The 20,443-nt window shown below is 44.5% G+C and overlaps 1 protein-coding gene across 1 annotated transcript; it reads left to right on the top strand.

Moving 5' to 3' along the window:
• The first annotated feature begins 497 nt into the window (after positions 1-497).
• On the top strand, positions 498-20,015 carry mfsd2ab (major facilitator superfamily domain containing 2ab). The gene is made up of 14 exons (XM_036555621.1): positions 498-730; positions 4,421-4,546; positions 5,386-5,510; positions 10,743-10,866; positions 11,055-11,133; positions 11,615-11,784; positions 12,046-12,136; positions 13,175-13,296; positions 13,502-13,585; positions 16,163-16,246; positions 16,802-16,914; positions 17,461-17,604; positions 18,132-18,308; positions 18,957-20,015. The coding sequence occupies exons 1-14, from the start codon at positions 641-643 to the stop codon at positions 19,009-19,011; spliced, it is 1,584 nt and encodes a 527-aa protein (XP_036411514.1). The 5' UTR covers positions 498-640; the 3' UTR covers positions 19,012-20,015.
• Positions 20,016-20,443: the final 428 nt, after the last annotated feature.

The raw sequence follows: 20,443 nt of genomic DNA, 5'->3' as shown, positions 1-20,443 counted from the left end.
TTTCAGCGACCCACGTTTTCTGCTGCAGAAGTGGAGTCAAGGATCCACATTTGCGGTGAATCCATTTAGACAACGTACTAAAGCTGTATCATCTATAATTAAAGCTCATATTAATATTTAAGGCGAGTTTGGAAACTAGTGTGGAAACCAGGGAGAAGTGCAGTGTACTAAAGACATACTCTACCATTTTACTGATTTTTAAGGTTATGATTTTTTGAACTCCAAAATTAAAATGTTGCAGCCTGTACAATATACACCAGTATAGCTAAGATATACATAAGATACACCACTGAAGCGCAACATTGTATCTTAACGAAACAGTGACAAAAATTACGTAAATAATCACCACATCTGCGTCTGGGCCCACCCATCGGATGTTCGTATCACGGCCGCGGGGGGGCCCGGGGGGGGGGGGGGGGGGGGGGGGCTCGCGTCGAGTGGAATGAATGACTCGCCACACGGAGGGGGGCGGAGACGCACCGAACTACCTACTACTACATCGTTATGTGCCGCTCAGATAGAAGAGTGTTCAAATCGAGTGTGGGTCACAAGACGCGCCCAATCTGCCGCTCGTTCGCTGTGGTTTCATTCGTGTGTATATATATTAAGTAGACGTGGTATACTATTTACTTAAAATAATATGGCCAAAGGAGAGGGAGCTGAGCAGTTTTCTGCGACGAGTTTGCTACAAAATAGACCAGCCAGCCCAGATGGGGTAAAATTAGCGAAGGTAAGTGGCATTTTATTTATTAATTGTTACGATGGTTAGCTAGTCTAACTATCAACATTACCCAGTTAGGTATGGTTTGTTGTATTTGTAGAAGATGAAGAAAACGTGCCATTAATTTAAAAAGCTAGCATCCTAACTGTAGTCAGAATAAATCCATATGGAATGTCTTGCTTAAACGTGGGTAATTGTATGGATTCGCGTGGTTGATACACCGGCCTCCTTGACATTTCAAAGGTTTTTTTTATCCTTTGGAACTGGAAGGCATATAAGGCAAGGCGTATGACTATCTAAATAACTACCTAATTTCTTAACCTCATGCGGTTCTATTATTGATAACCTGGTATTATAAAATCACATAATTTCGCCTATGAATCTAGTCAGTTCATCTATGTAGAGTCTATTCATATATTTTATTTAATACAAGGCGGTCGTTTCTCAACCAGCTGTAGCTAGCGTATATTTTAAATACAGATATGGACTTGCCGGTTTTAAAGCTGCAGCGTTCAAATTGTGCGTCAAATAAACCGACTTGTGTAAACTGCATAGATCGTTAAGAGGTTCCTAATTATAACAGGGTAGTTTCTGTTTTTGTCAAATTACAAAAGCAATTTTGTTATTTTTGTTTCTTTAAATTGGAAAAGAACGCGTTCTCATTTGTAGAAAATTGTCCACGTTGGTCGCGCAGAGCTACGTGTCATTGGGATCCAGGGGGTGGATCCGTGCGTGTCTGCAGTGGGAATTTTCGATTGAATGTGAACTGCATCTCGTGTTCATTCTTAACGCACAAAAACGTCTTTTTTGAACATTTCTGGTTATAAAACTAATCTTGATACTCCCACTATCGCAGTGTATGAGCTATGGATTACTGAAAGTGTCACTGGAAGTAAATATTTAAACATCTATCAAGTGGAATTTTTGGGGAATTTCTTTTGAAAGTTCTCGGTTTTACATTCGAGAGACCTATCAACTCTCCTAACGTGACGTTTTTTGCAACTTAATACTCCGGAATAACTCTAAATAAGTTCAACACGAACTGGATCGGTACACGTAGCCTGCCATCATGTCATTAACTTTTGGGTATTTGCTTAAAAGTAATGACTGTTTCCTATTTTAGTTCATTATAAATAAGCACATCTGTTCTCATTGATTTTTTAAAAATTCAGATTAAGTTTATTCAAGATAGCGTTGTACCGTAAACACAATTGACCTTCAGTAGTCTAATTTGCCCTAATTTTTTTTCGAAGTGGAAGTAGTCTGTACCTGTACGCAAATCGGGCATTTTTTAACATGCTTGTGGTGCCATGAATTTGGTTTTGCTTCATCTAAAGGTGTTAAACTTTTCAAACGATCAATTCCAGAATCTTTATGACAAATCGTACTAGTTACCAGTTTTGTGCCCGCCCCATCAAAGCGATTGAAACACGTAACTGAGTCATCGTCATACAATGCTACGATTACTACTGCCCTAACATTACTGTAGGAGGCTTACTTAATGCCAAAATATAATTCTGATTGTCCACTCGTGGCTACAATGGTAAAATATGTTTTCCTAGAGATCACAGTTGGTTGCAGTATAGCTCAGTCCTGATGACCTCACCTTTCAATGTCATGGAAATTTCACATGAAGAAGAAAGAAACCCCAAACAAATACTACCCACAACTTCAAAGTGCAACGTAAATTAGTCCACAAAGTGGCTGAATAATTGATTCTGAATGTGGGTGGAAAAGAACTGTGCTCTGCGTGTGTCCAGGTGGTGGTGATGTAGAGAGCCTCCATGTTATTTCTGATCTGGCTCTACGTCATTGAATTTATGGTAGGAAACGTGTGACCATGTGACATGTCAAACACACAAGCTGTGTTTCACTGGCAGCAGACGGTGGAGGTTTGGATGGTGGTTGGCCATTCATAAGACATGTTTTTAACCAATCGATGTACAGTCTTCAATACCATCTTGACAGATGACCCAGTCTTTGTTTCTGTTGGCGCACTCAACTTCAATGTTAATTTTGAGTGTCTGGATTTCTAGTGTAGAATTTCAGTGTTGCATAGATACATACTGTACATGCATAGAGATTTAAACATCTGGCTTTGTACAGAACAGAAGTAACAGAATCAGATGTATCTCTTTGAAATTATTCACTCTTTACGATTGGGACAAGCACATTAAAAATGTGTATATATTTTACTTGAATACCTGTGATCTGATTGCCAGAACTGTCTGTTATCAGGTCCTGTGTAATTATGTTATGGCTTTCCAAGGAAACTGGCCAAGCCAACAGGCCTTCGGTTACTGTGTGTTTCAAGTCTGACAAGTTCGGTATTTTCCTTGGAAAGGAATACAAGCTTTAACACTTCTGCTGCTGTTGGACTGTTGTATCAATAATGGGTGTTTAACTCCAACAGGCAGTGGGACATTTTTAGTACAGCTGCATGCTTGCTGTCTTTAAATTTAGTTTCATCCTTATATGCACAACCACTGTAGTAACAGTAATCAGCACGTTGTGAAAGTTCCTGTGGTCAGACTCACTCTGAGACTTTAAAAAAAAAAAAAAGATTACATTTGGCTGACACTTGTACTCAGTTGTTCTCAGACCAACTTAGAGGCGTTGTGATTGGGCCATACTTTCATTTGGCAAAGTCCAAATTTACTGTGTGCTCATGTCTCTTGCAATGCGTATTTTAACAGTTACAGTAAATGAGGGGATGTCTTGGGTAATACCACTGTGTAAGAGCCTCTGCAAATCAGGCGCCAGTTGGGTTGAGAGTTGGATTGGTTGTGGTAGAGGGTGTGTGTGTGTGTGTGTGTGTGTGTGTGTGTGTGTGTGTGTGTGTGTGTGTGTGTGTGTGTGTGTGTGTGTGTGTGTGGGTGGGTGTGTGCACACACTTCTGACTTGCTACTGTCTGCCTGCTGATTTGGGGCCGGGCAGGAATGTTGAACTGACCAACATCCTATTGCGAGAGCCAATCGGCCTCAGCTGGGTGGGGCCTGAGAAGGCACACAGTAACCCCATTGATATTCACGCCACCGGCAGCTCATAACAAGTCAAACCAGAACATCAGACTGGATACGATACCAAGTGGCATCCATTGAGTGAGGTGATGGGTGTCTCTTCCAGTTATGTGGTTTGCAGCTTGATGCATTTAGCTGGATTCTGCTGAGCCGCGGTGCTCACCCCAGCCCAGAACTGTGGCCCGGTAGTTGACGTTGGCCAGCTGAGAGACCGCAGCGTAAAGGAAAATGAGGTTAAATCTTGAAACAGGCCAAAAGACATGGCTATGCCTAAATGTTGTAGCATTACCACAGGTGGAATGTGATCTTGCCAAATATAAGACTGGCAACTGTTGCATGAATAGTCAGAAATGCAAGAACTGTTGGGCCTTTGACAAGTATTCCTTAAGTCCTCAAAGATCTTGTGTGAGCACTAGAGCACAGCTTTATTGGGCTGTAAGCATTAAGAATTATGTAACTGAACAGCTAAATTGAGCACCTTCTGAAACTAAAAGTAAATACTACTTGTTACTACTACTTGCATTTAAAAATCTAGCATAAAGGCAACTCCAATGTATGATCTGTTAAGTTCCCCTCCTTGCATGCTTCATCCATGTCAATACTCTATACTTTTTGCAGTTTCTGATCCTTTCTCAACCTGTCTACCCCCCCCCCCCCATTTATTTGTTTATGTTACCAGAGGGAACAGAAAGGTCGGCTGTCTGTGTGCAGTAAGCTGTGCTATGCCGTTGGAGGGGCACCCTATCAGATCACCGGCTGTGCGCTGGGCTTCTTCCTCCAGATCTACCTGCTGGACGTGGCTCTGGTGAGTCCTTTTCTTCTCAAGAAAAAAAGTCTGAAACACAGGTCACTGCATGGAAGCGGACCGGTTCAATTCCTGGAAACCTACACTTCAGTGTCTACCTCCTGCCGATTCGGCCACAGCCGGCAGAGTTATCGGCTAAACACTTCAACAATAGAGGCGTTGTCGTGGAAAAATAAAAAGGCGGCACAAGTATTTTTATGGTAACTCCCAGTGTGTGACTGTCGCCGAGAGGGTTTGGAGACAGATTAAAGGGGGAAAGACAGTCGTGATTTGGCATTGTTTTAATAGCTTTTGACATTTACCACAATGCCAAGAACAAGGGTTTGAGCTGCCGCCGGGGGCTCCTACAGTGCCCTTTGTAGTACTCATGGATCTCATTAAATGTCCTGTACACTGAGCGGTACAGCGGCAATTAATCCAATACCCTCACAAAGAAATGGCTAAACTGCATGTCCAGGCTGCCTATCCACAAGCACAAATTACAGACTGCAGTGCGCAGAACATTCAGCTTGAAAGGATTTCCGTGTTCTGTGTGTGTGTGTGTGTGATTGGGGGGGGGGGGGGGGGGGAGCAGGCAGGCATAAATATATGGCCTCAGTAGTTGTCTGGACAATTTCCTGGATAATTTTTATCTAATACTAAAGGCTTCTACCCCCAATGAAAATGAGTGCTTATCAACGCGTGTTCAGTGCATTGATTGATTGATGACCCATTTTTCACATACCTTACTACAGAATTCTGGTTGGAGGAATGCTTATGCTTTCATGTATTGAGAGACTTTGCCGTGGAAGACTTCCTCCACTGTTGCTCTAATACTTTCTGCCCCCACTTCCTGTCAGGTGGACCCCTTCTATGCCTCCATCATCCTGTTCGTGGGCCGAGCCTGGGACGCCGTGACAGACCCCACCATCGGATTCCTGGTCAGCCGCAGTCCTTGGACCCGTTTTGGCAGGATGCTGCCCTGGTAGGTTCTGATCGGGTCCATGCTTCTCTGCTTCTCCTTTGGTAGCAGTATCAGGTAGTGGTCAGGAAAAGGGCTATTCATACAGGGTAGATTTGTAGGTGTTCTGTGATACGCAACCCACATCTGTACCAAAATCTAACAGCAGAGATCTTAATTCTAAATGGGAACAAGCTGTTTTTTCCCCACCCTTCATAAAATGTTTCTTCCTGTAACTGTATTAAGTTTCATGCAAAATGTTGAAGAGCAAGAGTAAAGTAGTGGTTGGAAAACAGACCTATGCCATTTCATTAGTGGTTCCCACATGGGTTGTGCCGTGTTCATGGGAAATATCACCCCTAGCTGTTAGGTCAAAACATTTTACAGGAAGATTTCTCTCGTAAGCCTGCTGATGTTATACTCCTACAGCTGTGACATACACAAGTGTAATATTTTCATTTTTCGATCTCAGAGAATGAGTGACTTTTAGTCTAGACTTTTAGTTTAGTGGGGCAAGGGCTTTGCCCTTTTGACTGGTATGCATTGAGGTTTACTTTGGAGTGACAAAACCGCTTGGTGTGAAAACTATTTGGCTTTGGTTATGGGCGGAAGAGAACAGGTATAAAGCAGAAGCAGAAGTAGCAGTAGAAGTAGAAACTGGGTATAAACTGTTCTCGGGTGACTCACCTGCAAAGGTGGTTGTAATTGCAGGGGTGGCTCCTCCGGAAACATTGACCAGATTATATGCAAAGAGAGCCCCCTTATCAAAGCCGTAATCACAGGATGCTTCAGAGTGCTTTACGTAGAAACGGCCCACGACATAACCGGCATACCATGGGGTGAATGGAAAAGCACAATTATGCAACGGAGAGGTATTGCCTACAGTGATGATGTTAAACGGGACAAGTTCAAGCTACTCTGGTTTGAGAGCAAAGAGATGACAATGCAGCGCCATGCAATTATGCGGAGTTTGATAATCACACGTGGTATGTGTTCGTAAGGGACTGAGAAGCTGAACCCGCCCTCGTGTGTAAGCATCTCATTGGTTCGTTCCTGGCCTGTCCCCAGGGGATGAGGCAGGAATCCTGCTTGTGTTTTATACACAGGAGGAGAGGGAACAGGGGGCGGCACACAGCCCTGTGGAAAGTGATTATATCTCAGAGCGGTGTCCCCTGTGGCCACCTAGTAACTCTGCTAAAAATTCACTGCCCTCTGCCTTTCATTTATTTGACTTTCCCCTCCTTTGATCCATGTTGGACTTTAATCTTTTATCAAGAGTCATGACTGAAGACCATAATTTTGGCAAAGGCATAGCGTCTAATGAGATGTTCACTGGGTAAAAGGTGTGAATAATTAGTTGGTGCTGACATGAAATGCTTTTTGGGTCAATCCACAGTAAAAGGAGGTTCAAATGGCTGGAGGCTGGAAGCAGCAGGGAAGGTCCTTCAGATATCTCAAGGCTGTCATACTGAGACCCATGACTTTCTCTCAGACTTGATAATCTCATCATTTTTAACCTGGAATCCTTTTCTGTCCTAATATGTTTGTCAGTGTGGCAAAGTGTAATTTATATAGTGTTAAGCTGGCATTGGCAACAAGAATGAATTTTGTTCCTTCATCCTAGCTTTGCACATCGCATGCTAACCTGGATATACCTGCACCTGTTACTTGAATAACGAGACTTTTGTGCCTTTGACGTTAACAGCAGCTTAGATCTGCTGTGAGAGAACATGAGAATGTGAATGAGAGAAAGTTAAAGCTAAACCATAGATGAAGAGAAAAGACGACCACAAACCCCACTGCCAAACCAGACCTGGTTAACATGCTCTTTGCAGAGACAAAAAAAAGAAAAGTTTCCACGTTGGAATATAGCAGTCAAGGTCAGAGGGGATAGGGGCTTGAGGAAGTAAAGTTCTCATATTTCACAATGTATGAAAAAAAGCAGAGGTGACACCTTACGGATTGGTGTACTGGACTGGTACAAGAAAAGATACAAATTTGGAGGTGTGGTTCTTTGCCTGAGGCATGAGAGAGGGAGAGGAGGAAGTACTGTGTGAAACATGCGCTACAAAAGGGGGAGGGGGGGCGCAGCTTGAGCGTAGCATGTCGTGTGCTGATTGGTCCAGCCCACAACACACCACCACAAATCGTCCAATCAGGCCTGTGAGAAGCGACTGTGCTTCCCCAGACATTTCAAATTGTGACTGAGGAATTTGAGGGGTTACTGCCGGTCAAGCAGCCTGAGAGGCAGTGTAGAGTGGTGTCAGGGAGTTTCTTTCTTGCCAGAGCTGGCTGGACTGGATGAATTGGCCCCAGTATAACTTTTAAATGCCTAGTACCAGGTACTAACTGACAGGTTACACAGTAGAGAATCATAAAGCCTGTTTAATTCATATTGATCTGTTTGCTGTTCTATCTGCACACACACTCACCTTTTATATTTCTCATTCTGCTTAAGCTTGTTTTCGCCCCAGCGTGTTGTTAAAATAATCTTAAACCCATTTTATAAACATGAATCAGCCGAAGTAATTCTGAAATGTTACTCCCTGTTACGTAAAGGACATGACTGATGTAAACCTCACAAGCTGTTCAGCGTTTTTTTTGTTTTTTTTTCTTCTCCGTAGTTTTGCATGCTTAAGAATATTACACATACACGGTACATACTTTTAGTGAAATTGGGTCAAGATGACAGAGTAAGGCAAGATTCCGTAAGGCAGCTGCAGGGATGATTGTTAGTGCTGATAAGTGCGTCGTGTTCTCTGGTGACTATGCGCTCCTTACTTTGTCTCTGGGGGTGGGGGTGGGCGAAGCAGGAGGCGGAATGAAAACGCTTTGAAATGACATGCCTGGTTTTAGTCAGGTGACACAACCGCCATCGAATTCGGAATTTGTCTAATCTGGGTCTAGTTTACTCTATTTTAAGGGTTGCTGCTGACTCTTCCCGGAAACCGTACTGTGAACCGATATTTACGTAACGAGCGCTCTTTCTTTTTTTTTTTTTTTAAGCACGCAGTTAAATGTATCAGTGTGTCAAAGACTATGTGACAAGTTGCCAAAGACTGATGGCAGCTTCCCAGGTTGTTTAAATTCCTTCAGTAAAATGACATGTTATTTTGGATAGGTAAATGTAAATTAACCAAAATGAATATACCTTTGTGTACTTGGTAATCTTCCCTCAGGATTTGAGAGTACACTCCATAATAAACCTGTTGAAAGGGCACACATTCTGTAATAGCTGTTCTTTAGATGAGCATATGTCAACACCAAAGCATCTTGGGTGTGGTTTTTAATACCTAAACAGGCTCTTATGGATTTTTAAACATGGATGCACAGTAGAATCCCATTAAACACAAATGTGAAATGCATGGATGGGGGACTGTATAATTAGGAGTTCTGGAATATCAGGTTCAGGGCATCAGATTAGAAAGGAGTTTAACATACACTTCTGGTAATTGTATATCTGTGGTTAAAAGGACCCTTTTGGCAGCACTTTCCTGCCACCTGATATGTTGGGCTCAGACATGCAAAACAAGAGACTCAGAACAGCCTCACTGAAGCCCAAACAAAACAGGAATAATAGGCTTATTCGCAACTGGCTCAGCTGAAAGCCATGGTCAGGAAATGCCAACTTTGAAAGAGTCCCAGTTTCTTAAGCAGTCCAACCTTAATGTGCTTCTGACATCAGATGCCAGGCCTGTGTCTTGGAAATCCCAACGAAAATAAATCCGTGGTTAGTGATGTTTATAAGGGGCCGCAATGTTGACACAGCAGGGAAATAAACCTCAAGACCGGCTTACTGTCTGCTGCACAGGGCATTGTGTTCTGGGGTCACTGTTTCATCACTGCGGTGACTCAGACAATACCGAACGTCTCAATGGCCCCTGCAGCCGCCTCTCCCATGACGCATGGCATGGCTGTCTGGGCTTAATCTCTTTAAAACTGCTCGCTGTGGAAACGCCACTTTCACCACTGTGCGGTTTGATTCGGTGAACGCGCTCGGCAAACACACAATGGAAGTAAAGCGTTCCCATTCGGTCTTAATGATGTCAAAGGAAAATGCCGAAACCTTATATGGCCTTGATTAAGAAAAACAAAAGTGTTTCCTCTTGTTGGGGGTTGTCATAATGGTGAGCGCAGGAAATGCCTGTGAAATGAGTGCGCGTGACAAGAGAAATGATGTTCCTGTGTTGCGTTAACGTCCGCGGTCGCTTCCTGTGGGATGACATTCGACGGGCGCCGAGGGAAGAGAACTCTGTGACCCCCGAGGAGGTGCGCAGGGAGAGGAGGAAACCGGGCAGAGACGTTCCCCGGTCGTCACGGCTTCCTGGGTTTCCCGTAATTCTTGACTTACAACACGGCCAGCCTTAAACAGCCTCTTAGATAAGGAAGGCGTGGGTGTGTGAGTGTGGGCTGGGGTCTCCACCTTAAAACGGTACATTCAGATCTTTAAGTACACAGCTACATTTTTGTACAAGCAACTGATCCTCAAACTATTTGCCCAAGATATGATATGACAAATCCTTTCTGTGTAATCGCAAACCCTTTCTGCATGTTGACACTTTGGACCTGGTTTCTATAGGCCCTTTTCAAGCATACAGACAATAGGTAGAGTGAATGACCTCTTTCTGTCCTTGGTGGCGGTTTGGTCTTTTCACCAGTTGTTAATTCTCAGGGTCACCTTTCCTGAGTACAATGAGTGGCTCATGGGTTAAGAGAAATTTCCATGCTAGCAGGAAGTACAAATGCCCTGAAATAATTGCATAATTAGCAGGTAATGTTATATGTGTTTCTTTCTAAGTGTCACCCATTGCCCTTCTTGCTGTTTAGCTCATTTTTACTCATTTGTTAGTAGTGACTGCTTACAGCCAACAAAGTATGAGGGCAGGCTGCTGGAGGAAGACATGATCAGAGTGAAGCTTTTTATTAGGATGTGATGAGGGATATTGGAGGGCCGTACACTCTATAGTCCACACCTGAGACGTATCCTTCAGCCCTTATTTCTTCCTTAGTTTGATGAGAGGGAGTTTGGGAGAGGGGTGAAACCTTCCTGACTTGCCTCATGTTTACCATTCACTGGCTTACCTTGCCCCACCCCCCCCTCCACACTCTTACACACACACACACACACACACACACACACACACACACACACACACACACACACACACACACTCCTTGTCCCTCCTTTCCAGTCACTCTGTATTCATGGAGTCCATTGGTTAACAAATGGTCTTATTTCATTGTCTAAATTTGCAGGATCGTGATGTCCACCCCTTTCGCGGTGCTGTCCTACTTCTTGGTGTGGTACGTCCCTCCCTTCGAGCAGGGCAAAGTCATCTGGTACCTGGTGTTCTACTGCCTCTTCCAGACTCTGCAGACGGTGAGTTCCTGTCGCTGTCTGGGCACGGCACCCCAAAAGCAGCTCGCTCCGGTTCTGGGCGGTCTGTAGAGCCGTGATGTGAGCCATGACACTCGCATTACTCACTTTTAATTTCACTTTAAATCGGCGTGTGGGCCGACCGCTCCTCTCTCTCCTCACTGTTTTGTTCTGTGTGCTTCCAATCACAGTGTTTCCATGTTCCTTACTCCGCCCTCACCATGTTCATCAGTTCCGAGCAGAAGGAGAGGGACTCGGCCACGGCCTACAGTAAGTCACTCAGGAATATTAATCAATCACAGCTGGCTTGCAGCAGGTCACACTACCATATGCTGAGAGCGTTTGAGTCTCCTGATTCGGGGACCTTGTGGACCTGTGTTCCAATCAAATGCTTGATGTAAACCTGCAAAGGGTCTTTGATGAGACAGGCAGATTTATGATTACTTGATATCCTGCTACTGTTAAGGCATTCACTTTCAAATTACTCTCTGGTAACAAGATTCACCTTCATGTGAAGGAAAAGGGGAAAAACACAGATTTGAATTGATTCCAGTTTGATTGCGTTGAATGTCAAGGATTTTGTCTGATCTGACGTCTGAGAATTTCTCGTGTTTCTCTTCACCAGGAAAGTCATGTTTTCAGGTCTGTGTATTTACTCTTCTCTCTTCCTCGTGCCATTAGGGTTGTGGTCTCAGGGATTGACCGGAGTTTTTTGGTTTTCTCTCTCTCTCTCTCTCTCTCTCTCTCTCAGGAATGACTGTGGAGGTGCTGGGTACAGTCATTGGTACAGCAATCCAGGGTCAGATCGTGGGCGGAGCAAACGCTCCCTGTAATCCGGGCAAAAACGAGTCCAATGCCTCCAGCCTGCACCTGGGGCCTGAAGTCAATATCTCTCAGCCACATGTGTCTCTGGACCAAACGGTACGGCTCCCTTGGGGTTTTCTGATTTCAAGTTTAAAAGCAAAACTTTTCTCAAATGCTACAGAAATTTCGAGCTACCACTTCACTTCTTTCTTTAAATATTTCTGATGCTGATTTTGTGTCAAAAGTGTGCCAAAGCTCCATCGGCACTTGGGTGACAGCACCGTCGTATTGGCCGTTTTCTGTTTTGACTGTGGTGCCTTTGCCAATGTAGCAGAATGCTAATGCTAATTGTTTACTGTTCCCTGCTGCCTCTCACAGAGAAATGCCTACATGATTGCATCGGGCGTCATCTGTATTATCTACATCCTGTGTGCATTCATACTGTTCTTTGGCGTGAGGGAACAGAAAGGTGAGTCTAATCTACTTCTAGATCGTGCCGTGAAGTCTGCTAAATGGTGACGTGCAAATCTTTCGCCCCAAAAACGTGTCGGCAAAGCTTTCATTCCGTGAGGCTTAAAATGACAAGGGTACCACTCATGAATGTTAATGGTGCGTTTGAGATTCAGGCGCATAGGGTGTGTAACGTTATATAACATTACATAACAGATTGATGTGATGTCAGAAACTGAGGCACTGTTTAGAACTCAGGGTTTTTAAAATCCTGTTTCTTTTTTCTCTCCATCCCCAATGTGAACTGAAATAACATTCAGCTGAAATGGTGTGATTTGCACAGGAGATGTTCTGGCAGGCATGAATATTGCCAAACAAAATGACCGGGGTGCAGGGAGAGAGAGCGGAGAGGGGTCTGGAGGGGAGAGCAGGCTTGCTATTGGTCCAAATGGACACGGACCAACACTCCTCCTCCTCCTTCCCTGCTGGCTGCCAGTTTTTTTTTTTTGTTTTTTTTTTTTGCATATTTTTGAAGGCAACTGGGACGGCAACAGGCCTGGCTTTGTGGACTTTGAAAAAGCGATCGTGGCCCGAGGGGAGGGGAGGGGTAGGGAACTGATCTGATTTGGGCTGCAGTGAGAGCTGTCTTTATTCGGGCCGTCTGTGAAACAGCTGCTGTCCTGTGCGTGTGCGCTCAACCCCCCCCACCCCCCCAAACCGCGGCCCAGGCTGAACTCCCCGCTCTCCCTCCTCTCGCCTCCCGCGTCACTCATTACAATTAAACTATTCAAACGAGGCTTGCGCCAAGACCTGTGCGAACATCTGCCCCGTTCCACAAGGGCAGAGGGGCTCTCCTGGATGCGGCTACATCGCAACAGCATCCTTGTAACCACAACAGAGGCAGAACCCTCCCCCGCCTTCTGCGTTGCCCTTTCAGTTTTGCCGGGGAGGCCTGTGCTTCAGTACATGCTGTAAATCATATCTAAACGCTGCCTGCCAACTCCTCGCTGTGCTGACATTTTTCTGTGCCGTTCTGTTCCTTCGTTTTCCCTCCCAGACACCGGCCGGCTGAAGGCGGAGCAGCCCATGTCGTTCTTCCAGGGGATCCGATTGGTCATGAGCCACGGGCCGTACACCAAGCTTGTCATGGGCTTCCTCTTCACCTCGCTGGCTTTCATGGTTGGTACATCTCAGGCTTCGGGTTTATTTAGACTGTCCACGGCTCCCTCCAGTACAGTAAATGTTAGTTTTGTGTGGTGTTGCGCAGGTCTGCCCTCATCTCAGCCCCCCCCCCCCCCCCACTCTTGCAAAATGAATGGGAAATCTTGTGAAAGCGATCCTTGACGCGAGTATTGAGGTTGCTCATTTGGTTCTTTTCCTGCAGCTCCTGGAAGGGAACTTTGCCCTGTTCTGCAGCTACACCCTGGGCTTCAGAAACGACTTTCAGAACATTCTCCTGGTTATTATGGTGAGGAGAAACGTTTCCCCGAAAATACAGTTTTCTTTTTAGTCTTTTGTAACCAAACATACACCTTCTCTTTGGTCTTTGCATGCTACCCCTGAGTATGGGTTTGCAGTTTGTAGTTGTATGACCTTTTTTTTTTTCTTTGTACATGCAGCTTTATAAGCTGTTCCCACAGTGCTTTGTGTGTACATGAAAGGGCTGTGAGCCTTTATTATGTTATGGTTATGGCAAATGATCCTTCTAAGGCATTTTTTTCAGCTCCCCATCTAATCAAACAGTTGTCAGATTAAAAAAAAGAGGATTACTTTTTTTTTACAAGAAATCCAAGAAAGTATTTTTGTTTTAGGACAGGCGTCTGGCAAGACTTCAGAAGGTTTCTTGGTGCAAAGTTTTTGAAAATCTTCATGCATGTACTTTATATTATTCAAATCTTAAGAATTACTTTTGTAGAGAGCATATCCTTCTGTTAACTTGTACCCTCAACCTTATATTGGGGTTTTCTTTGGTACACTAACAGGAACCTGTTCAACATATTTATAGACAATACTAATAGTGGATGTTGTGTCAGAACAGTTATCCTCATGTAACATCTACCCATAAGATGCATAGCGCATAATTTTCACCAGATAGTCATATGTCAGTGCAAATGCACAGATAACATTCTATGATATGAGGGAATGCATATTTGGTTCATGTAACTCCTTTGGCCAAGTGCCCGCATTAATGAGCCAGGTTGGCATTTTACCTCAAGTCCTGGCTTTTCGGCAGGATCGTGACCAATGTAGCAATATCCAAGGTAGGACAAAGTCCTTTAGCAGGAACGTGAAAAAGAACGACGTGGTGTTTTTCGCCTCAGACATTCCTGAAAGATTTTTAGCTGCATTTCGGGTTTGAACTGAAGTCTCGGTTCTCACTCTCCCACCCGTGGTACCATTCAGAGAGCTTTGTATCAGGGAGACTACGGGGACGGAGTTTGGTTTTTGCCACTGTCCTTCCACTCGGCTTTACCCAGCCTGAAAACGTTAGTTTGCAGAGTTGGTCAGTATTTTTAGGATGCGGGGGGGGTCTCTTTCCTCACCACTTGATCTTGCGGTCCCGAAAAGGATTTTAAGGGTGAGAGGACGCTCTATTGTTGCCTATGGGAGGCTTTTGCAGCCTGATGCAAATAAAAGAAAGAAAGAAAAAAAAAAAAAGACGTGCAGAGAACAGAGAGCTTTTTGTTGCTGAGCCATCCATCAGCCAGGCCCTGGGAACTCCCCTGGCCCTTCCTTTTGGGAACCCCTCTCCCTCAATTCTTTTGGTTTAGATTTTTGAGCGATGAGGTTGTGCCTCTGATTTCAGGGAATCGAGACCTGCCATGGGCCGGCTTCGTTTCGATTAAGGTTTCATAGTGAATGACACGCTTGTTTGTTGGTCAGCTGCAGCTCAGATTACTCACAGCTCCAAAACTTTCTTCGATATGGAGTTGGTGAAAATCTGTTGAGTTGAGTACATTCAAGATTTTGGTTTATTGTATGGAATGTTGCACTGCTAAACCTTAACCCCTTATGAGCTGATAAATGATCATGGTGTGGCATCCAGGGGTGGTGAGAAAGGAACCGACCTTTGTTAGGTTGAGTATTGATTTATAAGAGAAGTGAAAAACAAGAAACAAGAACATTGATATCGTGTACCACAATTGTAGGAACAGTGTAGCAAATAATTTACCAAAATTCAGTCTTGAGACACGGGGTCGCTCAACACCAGATGAAAGAGGCTGTGGAGACATTTACCTCATACCCTATTGTGAGCGTGCACCCTGACTTGCCGGATGGATCTGATAAAGCACTTAAACGTATGAAGCATTTTGTCTTTTGATGATCACATCAGCAGCTTCGTCTGAGCTGACTGATCTGAGTACCCCGTAAGATGCACCTACTGCCTCGCCCATTTCTCACGCTCTCGCCCTACCTCTCTGTACCGCCAACTGCTTTCACGGCGGAAATGGCATCGGGGCTACGTTATCTCGCACTCTCAGCTGCAGGCCTGCCACTCCACTGAGGTCTGAGGTCATTTGGGGGCCGTTTTGGTGCCCCAGAGGGTTAGATGCTGACCTCAGTGGAATTCGGAAGGCTCTGTTGGAATGTTGAGCAAATCTTCTCAATGTGATCTGTGTACCGAGAGAGTCGCACATTTTTTTTTTTTTTTGTTCAAATTCAGCCCCCCCAAACACACACACACACAACACACCCCCTTATAGCGAAAGGTCAATTAGCGATCCCAACATCACTGCCATCCTTCAAGCTGAAGCTCTCAATAGGCTAATGGTATGGAGGTATGCTACATACTGTGAAAGGGGGAAAAAAATAAACTGACTTTTTCGGAGGAGAGGCTTTGCCTTTAATCTCAAGCACCCGCGTTAACCAGACCTCTGCTACCAAGTTGTCCTTACAAAATGACGTGCTTCTCTACTGAAGCATGATTTATAATGCAATATTATAAATGTATTGTGTTATTTGACAGCAGTAAGATTTTAAGGTGCTTAATTGAAGTGCATTAAAAATAGACTCAACCCATTCTTCCTCTTTCCATTTCCCCCAGCTCTCTGCCACCCTGACCATTCCGTTCTGGCAGTGGTTCCTGACCAAGTTTGGAAAGAAGACCGCTGTGTACTGTGGAATCTCGGTGAGTGCCTCACACCCTTGGCTTCACGCCCTCGAAAAGCTTTCGGCTCACAGCTCCCGGTTGAATGGGAGTGCCGTGTACCAGCCCACTGGATTATTTAGTGGTCAGAGAGAACAAACTGTAGATACAGTCAGTTTCATCTCACTTGCTATGACTTGCTGTTTGTTCACCTTTTTTAATCAGAAAAAAATTCTGACACGGTCACAAGACTGTGTTACTCACAGTCTTATGAAACATACTGTTGCCATGAGTTAGTTAGACCATGCCCATAGAGAAGAATGGCGCCACCTGCTGGATTTCAGATGGCAGTTGGCGATAAGGAAGAGTTCTCATTCTGATTTCCCATGTAATAAATTCTACACATGCCATTCACGCCGGGCAATATTAGGAGCCCTGGGCATCTTTGAAAGCGGGTGTTAATTATAGCATTTACATCAAAAATATTGTAATATTGTTCAGAACAATATCCTCGGGGCAGGCTTCTTAACCCAGAGTGCTTGTCGTCGTAAGCTGTGTCTGCCGGGCTAGTAATGGAGGTTGTTTTTCTCTCTGCAGTCTGTTGTGCCTTTCATGATCCTGGTTGTCTGCATCAAGGGCAACCTGGCTGTGACTTACATTGTGTCGTTTGCTGCGGGGGTCAGCGTGGCCGCTGCTTTCCTCCTGCCCTGGTGAGTGGAGCTGTGATCTAGACCCTCTCCCCAGCCTCAGATGCAGCTGTGGTGTTGTATGTGAGGAGATGAATTAGTCTTGCTTACCTGCACTCTGGTTCTGACGAGTACTTTTTTCAAAGAAGAGACTTTTTTTTTTTTTTTTTTTTATTTACAAAAATGCACTTCATTAACTGCCATGATCTTAAAAATGACATCTTCAAAGTCTGCATCTCTGTTACAAAATGGGTGCAGTACAGGCTTAAAGGGCACCCTTTGGCTGTTTACTGAAAGAAGTTACATTTTTTATGTGTATCACAAGGTTGAAATTCTTAACTTTTATGCGGAGTCTGTAAGCACTTGAAAGTGATGCTTAGGGCAAGTGTTTGTTTGGCCATCTGTATCCTTTTGATTATGTTCAGTCAAATGTCCCTCTCCAAGCTGATTTACAAGTGCTTGGTACATCCAAGCAAACACTTTCCCTGAGTTTCAGTTTGTTATAGAAGCACCCTGAGTGCTTTTAAAGATGCTGCTGAAACTGATGGAGGCTGTGTGTCCTCTCTACAGGTCCATGCTTCCTGATGTGGTGGATGATTTCAAAGTGAAGAACCCAGAATCTCGTGGGCATGAGGCCATCTTCTACTCCTTCTACGTCTTCTTCACCAAGTTTGCCTCTGGCATTTCCCTCGGCATCTCCACCTTGAGCCTCGAGTAAGAAATCGCCCTAACATACACGCCAACACATGCGCGCGCGCACACACACACACACACACACACACACACACACACACACACACACACGCCAGCTGCGAGTCACACAAATCAGCAATGGCTGCAGATCTATTTACTTGCACACACACTAGTAGTCCTGTCACTGTACAAAATGTGTGTGTGTGTGTATGCATGCTCATATGCATAACACATGAAAAGCCCCAGCCTTTGATGTGAGCTTTAGTGCTTTAGTTTCAGAAGACTAGACTCGCTTTTGCTCAAGTGTAATTGTTAAGGACTCTCAGACTCTCAACATGCATCGATTTGCCTGCAGGAACTGAATACGGAAGAAAATTAGGTCTAGTAAGCGTAGACCATATGATTTCAAGCCTTGATCCATTTAGTTCACTGGAGCACTGTGTTAGTGTGTCCTTGTTCTTTTTTTCCTGTAACTGATCATGTGGTTAGCATAATCTGCACACAATGTCCGTTGGCTGCTTTTCTTTAAACCCCGTTTCTCTATTCAGTTTTGCAGGATACATCACTAGAGGCTGCTCGCAACCAGAAGCTGTGGATGTGACCCTGAAAATCCTGGTGTCCGTGGCGCCCATCGTGCTCATCATCCTGGGCCTCATCATATTTAAGACGTACCCCATTGACGAGGAGACGCGGCAGGGCAACCGCAAGCTGCTGCAGGACCTAATGTGAGGGCCCGACCGTGTGCGCTAGACTATCAGCTCGCCACTATTCAGGACTTTAATGGTGTTATGCTCACACTCACTGTTCTGGGAGTGTGGTTAGCCCGGTCAGACGCTGTTGCTCAATCAACTTGAACGGATACACTTCTGTTCTTTGGTGCCAAAACTCACTCTTGAAAAGGGCACCTGCTAAATGAAAGTAATGTAGTGTAACCTGCCTCTGGGTCCTGTTGCATTAGTTCAGAGCCACTGTTTGGTAAACATCCTCCTTGTGTCAGAGTGACGCATCGGTGCCAGGAAGAGAACGTGCATAGTTGCGCTTCCAGTCTGGGGCAAGCGTGCGTTGTAGGGAGCCAACACGTAGTCATTGCTTTGTGAGGAACTTGCATAGGTTACAATCTTACATCTTAGATATTTACTGAGACAACTGTGGGTTAATTACCTTGCTCAAGGGTACAACAGGAGTGACCCTGCTGGGAATCAAACCAGCCTTAAGGTTGTGAGCCCTGCTCTTTACCACTATGCCACACTGCTGCCAGGTTCAGCACTATTTGCAAGTGCTCAGCCACAAAACCTGTTACTGCTTCAGTCTCGTATGTCCGCTTCACAGCCTCCTCATGGATCTAACCTATTGGCTGTGCCGTGTTTCCACAGGGAAAGCGAGTCAGACTTGGAGACGGGGTCCAGTGAGCTGGGCAGCGTGGTGTAGGAGGATGTGAAGGGGGCGTGACGGAGCCTTCAGATGTTTACACTGGCCGGTCGAGGGCGAGAGGCCGTGGAGGCGGGACAAGCCAACCGAAGGCACACTGTGGAACCACGTTGCTGCTCTAGGGACAAGCCCACACGTCTTTGTGGGAGAAGGCCTTCTGCCCTCGTCACTTCCGAGAGCTCTTGGACCACTCGTGACTTGGCACCACAAGAGACACCATCTTTATTATTATCATTTTTTTTTTTTTGTTTTGTTTCGTTTGTTTTAACGAGAGAGTTGCACAAAACCGTGAAATGTGATCTCGCCTGTTGTGTGTCCTTTTTGTTTGTTTGCTTGCACTGCCAAACTTAGTGCTAACTTTCAAGGCCTAAGGGACCTCTGGGCGTCTAAACCAAGAATCGGGGAAAACTTGAAACGTGACGCTGAACTCGCACCTTGAGATTGTGATGAGTCCGTCATGTGGAGAAACTTTATAACAACCCTCTTTTTTTAGGGTATTCACAGTAGCAGATAGCTCTGTCTATCATAGCTGTAGTTTTGCACACAAGTGCTGCTATTTCAAACAGCCACTTCACTCATTACATGAACGGTACTTTGTAAGGGTACTTACTCTGTAAAAAAACTCTTACAAAAGTATTTTTGCATTGAGAACCGTTTGACTACCTACAATGTTGGGGGGGAACTGTGCATACCTTGACCAGAAGTACACCAGCAGCAGCCAACAGCAGCCTGTAAGAAACCAGAGGAACGATGCTTTCAGCTCTGTGCATAGGCAGTAGAATGTGCATTGCTTTCAGTGGAAGCTACAATCAGTTTGTCGCTAACGTATAAAGCTACACTGTAAAGCACACTTTTGCACTGTCCACACTAATATACTGTATTTCTAAGGCATTACTTCAGTGGACCATGAGAAAGAAACCATTTGTTTTTGCACCTGGCAAAATCGCATCCTTTGGATGGCCCTATCTGGTACTGCCCTACAGTCGGTGGTAGTTTCTTATTTATTTTGAGACATTTTGTTTTAAAAATTGAGATGATTACATTCAAATGTACAGTTGTACTCATGAAATTGTTACAATTTTCTCTGTATTTATTAAGTGCGTGATGCACAGAGTTTTCCAACTGAAATCTCAATTTAAGAAGTCTAAGTTTGTATGATTGTGTGTGTATGTCTCTACATGTTTTTTGGCAGAGGGAAGTACTTCGTAATTTAAAATAAAAATTGTTTGCATATTGTATCAGTGCCTGGAAGGGTGTTAAAGATATTTAAAGTATTGGAATAAAAGGAATGTTACATGAAATGTTAATGGTATACTACAAATTTCTGTCAATTTTTTAAAATGCATTTCTTTGCTTACAGCCCCTTGTTGCCTAGTTTTTGTAGGAAGAAAGGACAGTTGTCTAATAAATTACGTTATAGGTGGAGGAGTAG

This window comes from Megalops cyprinoides, chromosome 21 (genome assembly GCF_013368585.1).
Source record: "Megalops cyprinoides isolate fMegCyp1 chromosome 21, fMegCyp1.pri, whole genome shotgun sequence".
Lineage (NCBI taxonomy): Eukaryota > Metazoa > Chordata > Actinopteri > Elopiformes > Megalopidae > Megalops > Megalops cyprinoides.
This window is presented reverse-complemented; position numbering and strand designations above follow the sequence as displayed.

Bases quoted from the DNA above. Each gene is read 5' to 3' on its own strand.
- mfsd2ab (XM_036555621.1), top strand. From the start codon at position 641: ATGGCCAAAGGAGAGGGAGCTGAGCAGTTTTCTGCGACGAGTTTGCTA. The intron at 5,511-10,742 runs GTAGGTTCTGAT...CTAAATTTGCAG, and splicing joins TTTGGCAGGATGCTGCCCTG to GATCGTGATGTCCACCCCTT. The intron at 11,785-12,045 runs GTACGGCTCCCT...TGCCTCTCACAG, and splicing joins ATGTGTCTCTGGACCAAACG to AGAAATGCCTACATGATTGC.